At 32.9% G+C, this 14,242-nt stretch overlaps 1 protein-coding gene across 1 annotated transcript; it reads right to left on the bottom strand.

The window, feature by feature from the left end:
* Window positions 1–570: 570 nt before the first annotated feature.
* LOC124840533 (Peptidase M50 family protein) lies at window positions 571–10,141 on the bottom strand. Its single transcript, XM_047316600.2, has 10 exons — window positions 9,980–10,141; window positions 9,834–9,899; window positions 9,678–9,744; window positions 8,989–9,087; window positions 8,713–8,816; window positions 7,683–7,824; window positions 3,260–3,340; window positions 2,703–3,164; window positions 2,253–2,573; window positions 571–956 (listed from the first exon to the last, which is right to left on the bottom strand). The coding sequence occupies exons 1-10, from the start codon at window positions 10,102–10,104 to the stop codon at window positions 792–794; spliced, it is 1,632 nt and encodes a 543-aa protein (XP_047172556.1). The 5' UTR covers window positions 10,105–10,141; the 3' UTR covers window positions 571–791.
* Window positions 10,142–14,242: the final 4,101 nt, after the last annotated feature.

Here is a 14,242-nt window from a genome sequence, read left to right on the forward strand (position 1 = left end):
AAGTTCAAAAGCATTACAACAAAATATTAGAACAAAGACTTTCTGCACCTTCATGATGTCTTTATGCACCCCATGATGGGTATAAAAAGACCAAAACTCTTACAAATATAATATTTAATTATATTGTTTTTTCCTCCTTATACATCACTCTTACCTTCCTATGAGGTGCTAAAAGAGATTTTTGTTACTTCATCCAGCTAAGCTGAGAAAAAAAACTCAAGCCATAAAAGTTTGAATAGTTTGTACGAAATGATAAATTCAAATTTCATTACTGTCATTATAAAATATTAACCTTTGAATATAAATAAGTGAAATTTGAACTTTATACGTTTAAGATTAAAGGCTTAAGATACATACATTCATGAAAAAATTACCTTCATTTGAGATACTTACTAAATTATTTTTTATTGAAAGTATAGTTACATTTTTAGATTGATCCATCCTGTAACATTAAACTATCTAATAAACATGTAATATAACGATATATTTGATAAATAAAAACAGACTTAAACATGTTATAATTCTTTAAATTTGAAGTTAATTGTAGATTCCAAAATACACATACACAAATGTCAGAAAATTTCAAGTACAGGACAAAATATTTATGAATTAGTATAATACGGTAACTAGTAATTACAATTCAAATATTAGAATATAAAATTGTTAAAAGCTACGTGATTTTCAGTGTGGGTGTGAAAAGTTGGTTAATCTAGATTTCGAACCAAATATTTACACGGTGGTGTTGAGCTGTTCCCATACACATCAAAGAAAAATTTAAATAAATGATGATATTAAAAGAAATAAAACTGAAGTAGTTCTCGGAAACAGACAATAATAGAAAAAAGTGACCCACAAAAAAGGCATACTCTAAGAACCTTCTTCCTCTTCCTGGAGCTTAGCGAAGTAGAGTAGGATAAAGTTGCATCTAAAATATATTCACCATCCAGAAGATAGACCTGATAATATCATCATTATAAGAGGAAATTCAATAGAAGCATAATAGAATCTTCTAAGTAAACTTCAAAAGGCTTTCACATATTCTACATTCCTTTCAATCTTGGTTATTCCATCAATAAAAGCAGTTTAAACAAACCAAATCATTTTCTTCAAATGTCAACTAGCAAAAGATAGAAAAACTAGCAGTTTCTTTGATTAACAATGAGCAGATTGAGATAAATACAATCCAAGCTCCTTTCCTCTAGATCTTTTGCTATGAAGTACACGTTATCCTTGTCTAAACAGTAATTACTCAAGAAAATGTGAAAACTATGCAACATAAAGCGAGATGGCCAGACATGAATATTTCTGCCTTCATATTCTTACTTTTTTTACTGTTAACATAATGGTCCAATTAATTTGTAAGACGGTGGGCTATTTTGAGATTTTTAAATAATTCTCTTAACGTTTGTAAGTATGTATTTGAACTAATTAATCAATTTTATTGAGGACCCTCCCTAAGTTCCATCAGAACTCCATCTAGAGAGCGGGACCTAATTGAACATATTTAAACACTTTATGCAGCTAATTTAATTTTTCAATAAATTCCTGAACTATTTAAGAATGTTCAATTAGGTCCTCTGCTTGAGGGAACCCTGCAAAACCTTAATTTCACGGTAGTAAACAACACAATTAAAAATGATTTTTACATTTAAGAATCCATTTATAATATTTTAAAACATAGGTATCAATTTAAAATTGTCAAATATTTCATTGAATTGCATATTAATTTAACCTAACTTAAAAAAAATAAACCTAACTTAAAAAAGTAAAGTGACTATTGTTGTTTTCTGATCTATTAATCTGATCTAATTTTCTCCCCAAAACAATCCTTAAAACAGCACTGGAAGCAACAAAAAGAGCATACAGTTAACAATTTTAGTAACACCTTTTAGAAGGACTACGGTGTTATTTAATTAGAACCCAACGAACTTATAACTAGACTACAGACCCTTTAAATTCATCACAATATGCAGAAGGGTATATGTATTCTAATAATCCACTGAACGTCAATTATACTCTAAAATATAATTAATATTAACTTACTCAAAAGCTTAGCAACTACAGAAATTTTTCATTTTTTTTAGTTAGCCTCTCTTTTATCTTCATTGAACAGCCTGTAAAGGTGAAGTTATAGATAGTCTTCTATATCACACTAAAGCATCATAGAGCTGATAACTTGTATTCAGGGATAATATCTACTTGTATATGCTTGGTAATGCCTAACATAAGGAAGAAAAATGTTCATCACTTACAGGCAAAGCATTGAAAAGAGCCAGCGCAAGAGAGGTATGAAATGTCCATATTAATATCCTTTCCAGTATACTTGGAAAGTATGCAACAATTTGTGGTCCCCATCGAGGCTGATACGATGTTAGCTTAATTGAATGTGCCATAGAGACAACATCACCAACAAAAATAAAAGTCCCACCACAATTAGTTGCCTTAACGCCGGAAGTCTTAGAAAATGGAAATCTGTTTTGTTCATGTGACAAACATTCATGAGAAGGACTTGAATATGCAATCTCAACCCACACCAATCCAGGCTCCTGAACTGGAGCTAAACAAAATTCATCCTGTGAAAAATATCCAAGAACATTCAGTTGCTAGTTATTATCTTAAATGTCGAGGTATAGTGTAAAAGTAACAGAGTAGACACATTGGCATAAATTAGTAAGTTCATAAACGTTAAAACAATTGTCTACCTGAAGGCACGTACAGCCACCTCCCCTTAATGTGGCTAGTCCCCTGTCATCACCACACCTATTACGCTTGACGACATCTTTAGCATTTATGCAGTACATACTCCGTCCAATGTTCAAAAGATCAGTTTTATTCTGACCATCATGAAGTGTAACATTAGCGGAGCATAATTTTACAAAGGCAGTAAGTTCACCGGGACAAACATGTTGATTTCCCAGCCATTTGGTGATTTTTATTTCTTCCATCATAAAACTAGGGACACAATAACCCTTCATTTTATTGACAGTCTCCAATTCTCCAGTGCGATGAGAAAGATTTACATTATTAAGCTTAACATTATATGTCAACGTATTGAGCTTTAACCATTCTTGTGAATTTCTGATGGTTACATCATCTATCGACAGAATAACATCACCAGGAGCTAAATAACCAGACAAAGGTGAGGTTGGGGGTACATTCAAAACCTGCTCCCATGTAGCCACCAACATGCAAAAAGAAAGGGCAAGATATATGAGAACCAAACAAAATGATAAACCTAAAATGATTTTAAAAATAGTACCTTGGGATTGTGACCACTGGTGTAAAAGGGAAACAAGATCAAGGGCAAGAAGAATAATGCCAGTCCGCAAGCCGCACAACACTAGAAAATTGTAGAAGGTGTACAAATGAAATTAGCAATCTCGGTCATTAAAAATCAAACTAAAGACATGGATACACCCAAAATTATAAGAATAGAAACTCAAGATCTAATGACACCAATGCAGAACAAAATGAAACTTACACCAATTAATTAACTTTAGAAAATTTCTTCCAAAATTCACATTGCGCTACTTAAGATCTATTAGAATATCATCATACAGGATTATTTTCATGCAAGATTTTGATGAGTTGTATTTATTCTAGAGTTATGGTATAGATATCATCACGATTGAGAAAATTGGACTAGGCTAGTCGGGCCAACTGATTCAACTGTGAGCCAGTCCTTTTATCAGTTCAGTCTAGCAACTAAAATCAGTATTTAAAAACTGATCATTGAACTGTCACACCAGGTTCAAACCATCTGAACCACGCACAGCCAGTCATGGTTGGATTGAAGACCATTTCAATTTTATTTTAACAAAAGTACCACTATTGAACCCAAGCCTGTGTCAGTGATATATTGATTGGTAACTTCTATGCAGTTTCTGTTTTATATGGTACATCCTAAGCAAATTTAATCAATATAAAATTATTTAATTCAGTTAATTTCGTATTTGTATTATTATTATTATTTATTTTGCAGAACAATATGATCTTTTGATGCTAATATATAAATTTACCTAAGCATCTTACAAAGATTTTATGTCAGTTTATTATTTAGTTGATCATATAATACTTATATGGTATTGATAGGATATAATGTGTATGATAGGTGGAAATAGATTACAAAATTAGTTGTTAGTTGGGTTGTTAGGTTGAGTGAGTCTTTCTTTATATAGTGGGGGCCTTTGTAGGCAGAGAAATGTTTTTGGATATTTAGAGAATTGTTGACAGGATCATTACCATCCTGTGTGAAGGGAACTTTGTCCCTTGGAGGCATTCTTCCTATTCTGGGTGCCTAGAATCAATAATACCATATCTTTTCAATGAGCTTTGGTGTTTTATAGTAGTTTTCTTGGGTTCCTCTACCTAGGAATCTAACAAATTAGTCCAACCTACCGGATCAAGAAGTGGTGGAAGCATGGAAAGAAGAGTCAATACTTTGGAGCGGTGGTGGAAGCATGGAAGGAAGAGTCAATACTTTGGAGTGGTGGGCCAGCGAATAAAAAAGGGTAATAGCAGAATGGAGAAGAAATATCCAAGAAATAAAATAAATGCTGCAGAAATCCAAGAATCACAGAAAGGGCCCAGAAGGAAGTGAGAAATTTGTCATGAAAGGAAAGAGAAAAAGGGAAAAACAGGTATGGATGCTGAGAAAGATAGTCTGTAAAACATCAAGAAAGGCAAGAAATTCTCTGAAGAAGGAAAGTTCTTGGCTAATGATGAAGAAAAGAAGGAAGAAAGATATTCACAAAGTAGTAGACCATATGAGGAGAGAGAAAAATTGTTGAGGCCTGGGGTTTAAAGAGTGGTGTCAGGGAGCGACCCAGTTAAGTCTGTTTACAGAGCAAGAAGGGAAGAAGAGAGGAACTTCTGCAAGACATCAAGAAAGCAAAGAAACCCTTAGGTGGACGAGAAAATTCAATCAATTGGGAGAAGAAAGGAGAAGAGGATGCCATTGATGGAACTAGGAAGGGTGAGGAAGAACTAATTTTTCCATGGGTGGAAGGAGAAGAGTTGTCCACATGTGAAGGGACTGACACCCAAGGTCAAACAACAAGGGCAACAAATGCTTCTGAAGTTCAGAACACCAAAGGATCAAAAAAAGTACACCCAAACAATGAAAAAAATGTAGTCCAGGGATTCAAGATCTAGCACCAAAAATCCAAGAACCTCTCTTGGGAAGATCTGGCAACAACTCTACAAAAGAGAGCTGAAGGGAACAGGAGAAGCAAGTTATGTGAGAGTTCTGGCAGCAGTAACACAGATTGGGAGTGTGGAAATTTTATGTGAGAGTTTGACAGTACATGGAATTAACACTGTGAATCATTCAAATCTGGTTGGATCGTCATTTCATTTTCCTATAACTAGATTTAGAAACGATATGTGGTCGAAGAAAATTTTTCATTTTCAGCCACTATCTAGTTGTACTGTTAAATCAAGTTTTGTTGGAAATAATGGAGCAGTTGCCAAAAGTGTTGTTGATGTCGATGAAGTCACATGAAATTTTGGGGATTTCACAGAATTAGGCTAAAAGAATCCAAGAGTGGAAGTCTTTGGAGGAGGATTTGTCGGATTCAATATTTGTTAGCGTTTATGAATCAATAATAGATTTTTTTAGGGCAGTAATTATTAGGGTAGAGGGGACACCATATCATGATGGCCTATTCCTTATTGATGTTTTCTTCCCAAGTAGCTATCCTATTGTACCCTCAGAAGTCTACTACCACTTCGGTAGGTTTCAGCTCAACCAAAATTAATATAGTTCGGGCAAAGTTTACCTTAGTCTACGTAACACCGGGTCTGGCCATGAGAATGAGAAGGGACAACCAGGTGTTTCAAAAATGTTACAGGTTCGGGTCTCTGTACATGGTTTAATCTTGATTTCAAAACCATACTATATTGAGCCTGGATTTGCCCATCTAATGGGTTCTAAGGAGGGTACATTTTTGACCCATGCAAGAAGTCACTAGTTTTTCAGGTCTTTTGGTTGGAAGCAGTTCTTATCATTAATGAACAGAAGGAGTCAACAATTCTCTCATATCAACCACCACCCAAGCCTCCAAACCTGAATTTGCGAACAGTAGCCAGTAGGTTCAAGTTTAAAGCTTAAAGCTTAAAGCCATGAGATCATGCTTAAAGCTTCATTGTTCCAACCTTGAGGACAAGGTTGTTCTACAGTGGCGTGTAATAATAGGATATAATGTGTATGATAGGTGGAAATAGATTACAAAATTAGTTGTTAGTTGGGTTGTTAGGTTGAGTGGGTCTTTCTTTATATAGTGGGGGTTCTTTGTAGGAAATGTTTTCGGATGTCTAGAGAATTGTTGACAGGATCATTACCATCCTGTGTGAAGGGAACTTTGTCCCTTGGAGGCATTCATCCTATTATGGGTGCCTAGAATCAATAATACCATATCTTTTCAGTGAGCTTTGGTGTTTTACAGTAGTTTTCTTGGGTTCCTCTACCTAGGAACCTAACAGGTATATAATTTCACCTAGTTGGTTTAATTCAATGTTAGATGCCTCAGCATGCCTGAATCAATTAGTAACAGAAACTAGTCTACAAAATAGCTTATTAGAGACGTAACTGAAAGGGGAAGAAGGTACCACAAGGAAGAATTAGAAGTGGGGTTGCTTAGGAGTGGAATAGGGAGTGAGAGGCCAGGTGATAGAGGACTAAAAGTATATGTGAGGAAGAATAAAGGCGGCGGGAAGCAGAGAGTTTCTGTTAGCAGTTAGTTAGAGGGAAAGGGGAGTATAAATAAGGAGTTAGTTGTAAAGGGCAGGATTATTGAGATTGTATTGGGGAGTATAAATAAGGAGTTAGTTGTAAAGGGCAGGATTATTGAGATTGTATTTTGTTTGTTGAGTGTTACTGGAACTTAGTCCAGTGGAGGGAGGTTAGGCTTCCTTGATTGTTTTCGGGACATTTTATTCTTCCATTCATTGAATAAGAAGAGGTTATTCATTGTGAGAGTCTTTTCCTTGTGATTTACACGCTTTCTTGACTTCTTGATTAAAGAAGTCCATCACCAGGTCTCTCAAACACCTGGAGGAGTCTGTTCGGAATCTGAAAATAAATATCAGAAAAAGGTACTGAACAGACTGTACAAAAAGAAACAGAGATACAAGAAAATAGGGAGAGACTCCCTCAACGGTTTCCCCCTTACAATTAGAATTGAGTGCGTTATTGACAATTCAGAACGAACCATATTTAAAGGCAATCAAAAGCTTAACTGGCACATCTTGAAATCACCAAAACCTTGGATGGCATAGGGTAGTGACCAACTCCAAAAACACTGAAGCAGAATGATGGCAACTTTAGTGGTGATCCATAGATTTTAAAAGATTTTTTTATGATTGGTATATCATATTTTATTACTTGTAAACATAAAAAATGATATAATAGTTGGCCATAGATGCAACAAGCAAGGATCAACTCTGAAAAGCTTAAACAACTAGACCTAGTGCAACTGCCATGAGCTAAAAGTTTAGTGAAATAGGACAAATTTAATTAAACTGGACCAATCAAGAAATTGTACATATTGCTTTCCCTTCTTTAACAAGTATATATTTTCAATTTCTTTTTAAATTCTAGAACATATAAAAAAAGGTTATCAAGTAGCTCAAGTGTCCATCCTTAATACTAGTATCAACGGATCCTATTCTATTCAACTTACAACTGCATTGTGCCAAATGCCAGCAGAATACACACGGAGGCCAGTCCAATAAGGCACATTCTGGAACAATTCATAGGCAACCAATGCACCAGGAAATAGTATTGCAATGAAGATGGCAATGTATTCTATTTGTATTCCCTCACTGCTTTTCATTGAAAAGGTTAAATCATGAGAATCTAGCTTTCATCATTTCAAGCAAAAACTAAATTCGGGGTTATACAATTCTTGTACTTGCATGGTCACATATTAAATAAAAGAATAACAAAACTTTACAGCTAAAATGACCATTAGAGATACACCCTCGATGACGATTTAAACATGTATGACAATTGCAACTGATGCTAAAATATGTTCAACAGCAATAAGGAGCACCCAAAATATATTCATAAAGCCTCAACGTATAAAATATACAATAAAGAAATTGTTTTTTAGGACATTATAATGAATTTCGTGTTGGGTACACACATGGGTATAATGAAGAAGAGATAAAATAATAACAAACAAAACCAATAATAGGAAATATTTTAATATTTCCCTGTCAGTTATATTAAATTTCCCTATTTAATGTAATCAAATCATATCTCTAATATTAAGAAACAATTTAGTAATTATGACAGTCGTATGTTAGACAACTATTGAGATACTTTGTGAATTTCATTTTTCAAACTCCTAAATTCTCTGTCAAAACTAGGTTAAGTTAAATGATTAATTATTAATTTAATAATTGCTACAATTAAAATGCACAAAATAGTTGAATTTCTCATTTTGTTCATCTAAATCATGGATTTTCTTCAGCTTTAGATAAAGTTTCGGAAAAGGAATGCTTTTGACCAGGAGTTCAGTAGAAGGAATGCTTATTTAGTATTTAAACAACCACTCACCTAAGATAACTAACTACGAAGATGTTTTGTATACTTTAGGAGGAAGTAATATAGATGACAGCAAACCAAAGGTTTATCAACACAGTAACACAACAATAGATGATAATATTAAGTTTTAGTCAGAGGCAAAAGATGTGAAGACAACTAACCTTGTGGCAGCAACTGCATGACCAAATTCGTGCACAGAGACGGATATGATGGTAGAAACACAAGCGTACCCAACATCAGCAAGTGATAAACTTAACCCGGGCACCTGCATAAGATGCAGTTATTAAGTTCTTGAGCACATGAAAGAAAAAGATTATTCACATTTTCCATGTGGGTGTTTTAGTGCTGACATATTTGCCTTGTCTTTGTTATTCCATTCAAAAAACAAATATCAAACTGATTTAAATTTGAAAGGAAGGAGAAATAAAGTTGCCAACCAAAGGAGGTAAACCAAACAGCCAGGTACTGGCAAAGTTTCCAAGCTTAATGCCGCCACCAAGGAGTTGCAATGTTCTGGCTAGTTCCCAAAGAAGAATCTGGACATGTTTGGTACTATACAAATTAATTGAAATCCAAAAAAGAAAATATTCAGAGCAAATAGCCAAAATAGTCCCTCAAAGATTACCAGCCTGAATAAATTTCACACAAGTACTTCTAGAAGAAGAGACAAACTTCTCAATACATACAAAGTAAAAGATAATCTATTAGAGAAACAAGTATAAAAGAGCTTTTATAAATAGTTTATGCATAAGCTAAATTTAGCTTGTGGGTTTGTGCAAAAGTTTATTTCATTTTTTTCTTAGAAGTGCCTATGAAAAAAAAATCCAAAAAGACCGTACGGCTGGTCATACTAGTGATTCAATGATGAAAATTGCACTTAGAATATGCATTGCTCAACTCAAATTAGTCCTCGCGTAATAAATCTCGATAACTAATTTGACAAATGGAATACACACTCAAGGATTGATTAGAGTTTCGAATAACTGTATATTCAAGGACCTTAACAACAATTTCCACCATTCAAGAACTAATACCAGACGCTGTATTGCACCTTGCCAAAACTAATTTACCATCGACTCAAACATTTAATAAGAAAAAGAAAATTGAGGAACACCAAAATTCTCACCACAGAAACTCCAAATAACGCAGAGACGCCAAAGCCAACCCCAATTGAGAACCATATTTTGAAAAACCTATAAGATACACAAGTCATGCAAAGCAAGTGTAAGAAATATTGAATAAAAAGCAGAACCGTGCGCGCATGCCGAACAGAAAATATGACCTGGAGTATCGGCGACCCAAGAGAAATAGAGGTATGTTAAATGAGGAGATTTTGTAGTCGCAATAGCTGCATTTAGACATTACACAAATTAAGTTCTATGCGCACAGAGATGGAGGAAAATGAAACAATCGAAGAAGGTGATTTACCAGCAAGAAACCGTGTTGGAAATGTTGGAAGAGGAAGAGGAAGAACTGTGAAGTGGGAGAAGACGGCGGCGTGAGAGCCTTTGAGGCACAAATCTCCTTATTCGCCGACCTTCAACTTCTTCCATCACTTCAATGGCGTTTCTCTTAGTTTTACCTTTTAACTCCTAAAGAGATTAATTTAATCTTTTATAATCTAAATACATTTAAAATCATCTATCTGTTGCTATATTCAGGGGATTTTTTCTTATTGGGGGTTATGCTTTCTAATTATATCCTTTGAATAATTTTTTAAATTAAAATAATTATTTTAACGATATGATCTTTTAAATTATTTCTTTTTAAATTCAATTGTCTTTTATTTGACTATTTTCTTAAACTTAAATTTTTAATTAAAAATTATTTAGAAAAACAATTAAAAATTCTTTTGAATAAAATTAAAAAAATTATATTTCATTTTATAATTATAATAATAACCATAATAATAATTTTATTACTTTTTATTATTATAAAAGAATAACACAAATGTATGTAACATATATGTTTCATTGATATTTGAAAATAGAACATTTTATTAAGAAAAGAAAAATATTATGAGTAGATAGGATAGAATATCTGGATTTTAAATATGAAAAATGAATCGTATAGAAAGAGAAGTAGTATCTGAATTTTAAACATGAATTTAATTGTATGGAAAGAGAAGTAACTATATTTTATATGCTCAAAACTTGTTGGTTAAAACTTATTTCTTAACTAATTGTAAAACAAACTTAGCAATTATTGATTGCAGTTCAATTCATGCTTTTTATGTTTTTACAAGTAATTTAAATTAATTTTCTTTCCATTAAAATTAGACTTAATTATAATATTAAAAAATTATTAAATCGTAAATTTTAAAATGATTGCATTTAATTTTTTTAATGTCTTTCATGACGGTTTTGTACGCTTCAGAGTGTGTGTGGGTTGTTCTCTTCCATAATAGACATTTATAATTTTTCTAGAGAATTTCTTCATAAAATTTGTATATATTTAATAAAAACAAAACCTTTCATCCATATAAAGTAAAAGTTGTTGTAATGCTGATAAAAAGAAGTTATTGACAATATTATGGTTTAAGTATGATAAATTAAGAAAATAAATTTATAAAAAACTAAAAGCATGCAACTCACTTTCTGTTGGTTTGCAATGAATGTAAATTTTGAAGATAGTTCAACCCCACCAAAATTATCAATCAATCATTCTAAAAATCAAGTTCATGTTTCTTTATTCTCAACTTCGACGACAATATATGTCAAAGAAAGCATTTGGTCACCATCGTCTCTTACAATAGTTGATAACAACTCTTCCCATATTTTCCTTTCAAAAAAACATTATCTAAACCAATAATAGGCCTATAACATATAAAGTTATCCTTGCATGCCTTCTATTGAATAGAGAGAAAACTATATATGAATTTAATTTTCCTTATGTTAAATACATACATAGAGTCCTCTATTTATAATAGAAGAAATATGGATTAAGCCCAAAATACAAATAAAAAATAACACTCTTCCTCAAGCTAGTGTATACAATTTGTATGTACCAAGCCTATTACTAATATAATCCATAAAGACTTAGTGAAAATATCAGATTCTACACTCGAGTGACACCAAATTGTTAATTATCTGCAAAGACAACATAGAATACAAAATATCAACCCAGAAGACTTCCCTTGAGCAACAAATTTGGGAGGTTGCTCCATGTAAATATCTTCTTAAAAATCGTCATTGAGGAATGCATTGTAGACACCCAATAGATTAAGATGTCATTGTTGAATAACCACCACATATATAAATAAACTGAAAAAGATCATCTTTGCCACACGAGAAAAAACATATATGGACAGGTAAAACGCAATGGTGACAAAAGAGAGGTTAGAAGAGACATCAGCGGAAGAAGCCATGGATAAATAGGAGAGAGAAACCTTAAAAATACAAGATTCTCTAATTAAGACATCTCAAAAAGGAAGAAAAGCAATATTGATGCTCTTAATAGCTTCTTGAGAGAAGACGGGACATGCAACCACACATAATGAACTTAAAAGAGAAAAAAAAGTGACCTCAACGCTGTAAATCGTTGCGAGACGTGCCATCATACACGACGAAAAAGGGAGTAGATCCACAACTTCAAAAGACGCTGATAGTGTTTAAGAACTCGAATGAAGGCATTGTTGACGACATGATGGTTGCCTGACCGAGAATATCTCGTGTGATATCGTCGATCAAAACTGAAACTCCAGTAATGGTAGTGATAAACGACGACTGTAGATGACAACGTCCCTGTTAGTGGTAGATGGCGTCGCCGCCAGCAGATGTAATGGCAAAGGAAACAAAACAAAAATTTCTCAAAAGAACATAAGGTTCTAGATACTGTGTTGAATATAGTGAAAAATATGTATGAGGTTAATCTCCCTTGCGTTAAATATACACACAGGGTCATCTATTTATAATAGAAAAAATATGGGCTAAGCCCAAATGCAAATAAATAATAATAACAAACTAACTAAAGATAAAAGATAAATATAAAATAAATATAATATATCTAACACCTTCAAACACACATATAATCTCTTAAAAATTAGGTTGTCCTCATTGTTTTCCACATTCACTTTAACTGTAGATCTATGATTTGACCTCAGAAGCTCGTTTGCATAATTATATACTCTTTTAAACTGTTCTTGGAAGCAACTGTCAATTTGTTGTAAGCCATTTTTTCCCCTGAAGGTTGTAGACTTAGACACACCAATGTTCCATTTCCTACAAATTTTGTTTCGAAGGTTAGTTAGATTAATATTTAGATTTTATCTTATTGTTTCCTCTAACCTGTCACTTAACCACTTTGAAGTGATTAGACGAACATTAAATTCCCTACTACAACTATGGTTGTTGATAATTTTCCTTAGCTACCATGTAATCTATGCAGCCTTATACGCACAATAAGCATATAATTGACATTTTCCTTTTGCACCACAACATTTAACAACTACTTTTCGTTTGTCATTTCTAAAAATCTTTCATTTTCTACCACTGTGAACACCATAAGTTCTAATTGCTTCAACGAACTCTTCCTTTTCAGTGAAGTAGGTGCCAAGCTCCCATCTATAGTCTTCCATAGTTTTGGACATTGAGAAAATCCCATATCGGTCTTTATCTTCATCTGATGACTCAATAAATTCAACTTTGTCTAAACTTTCAGATTCTCATTTAGTGTCAGATAAACCTCTATCATGTAAAGATGACATTCCAATTGATGACTTAGTTCTAATATCAACTTCAACATTATCTTACCATAATTCATCTTCAACTACATTTTCATTAATACAACATCCACAAAATCATCTTCACTCAAAACATTATGTTTAGACTTATTACAACTACTAAGATAAAAGCCATCCTAACTGAGACCCTCCTCACACTGGCCATATCTCTGCACATTAACTTATTCTTCACAATGACAATTTCCCTTTCCATTAAGTTCTTCTTGACAATCAGCCTCTCCATCTAAATCAACTTCAGGTACACCTTATCCCTTCAAACCAACCCCAGGTACACCTTCTCCCTTCAAACCAATATCAAGTAGACCCCTCTCCCTCCAAACCAACATTAGGCATACCCTCTTCCTCAAAACCAACATCAGCAAACCTTCTCCCTCCAAACCTACCTCAGGTACACCCTCTCCCTCCAAACCAACTTTCACTTCTTTGCGAACTAAATCCTAATTTATCTTGTCCTCTCAGCCTTGTCGAATCCCAAATTTTGTTTTTGATCAAATTAAAATTTTTTAAAAAGTGAATATCAAATAGACACACATTCTTGAAGGTGAGTACCAAACGACCAATTAAACCTAAAAACAATGATTATGTAAAGAAAGTGTGAAAAAAATATAAAATTATAAATGATTTGATACATCAATTATTTCTTAATTGGGTTTATGATTAACGTGTGACAAAAATTTTGATTTTACTTCTCCAATAAACAATTTTAACTATCCTAATTTATTCTTGGTGTCTTTCTGGAAAATATTTTGGAGATCAAGGATTAATATATATATATATATATATATATATATAATAATAATAATAATAATAATAATAAAATAAAAATTGGTTAACAAGCGCATATAAAATTAAATTTTATATTAAATTAAGATTAATTTCTTTTGAAATATATTTTCATCTATTTTGGTCTCAAAAATGATAATGAATGGTTAACTTAAATTTTTTCTTTA

Source organism: Vigna umbellata, chromosome 1 (genome assembly GCF_029865625.1).
Source record: "Vigna umbellata cultivar VRB3 chromosome 1, Vumbellata_1.0, whole genome shotgun sequence".
Classification (NCBI taxonomy): Eukaryota; Viridiplantae; Streptophyta; class Magnoliopsida; order Fabales; family Fabaceae; genus Vigna; species Vigna umbellata.

Coding starts and splice junctions, on each gene's coding strand:
- LOC124840533 (XM_047316600.2), bottom strand. CDS start 10,104: ATGGAAGAAGTTGAAGGTCGGCGAATAAGGAGATTTGTGCCTCAAAGG. Junction 7,825..8,712: donor CATGCAGTTGCTGCCACAAG/GTTAGTTGTCTT, acceptor AATGAAAAGCAG/TGAGGGAATACAAATAGAAT. Junction 2,574..2,702: donor GTGGCTGTACGTGCCTTCAG/GTAGACAATTGT, acceptor TATTTTTCACAG/GATGAATTTTGTTTAGCTCC.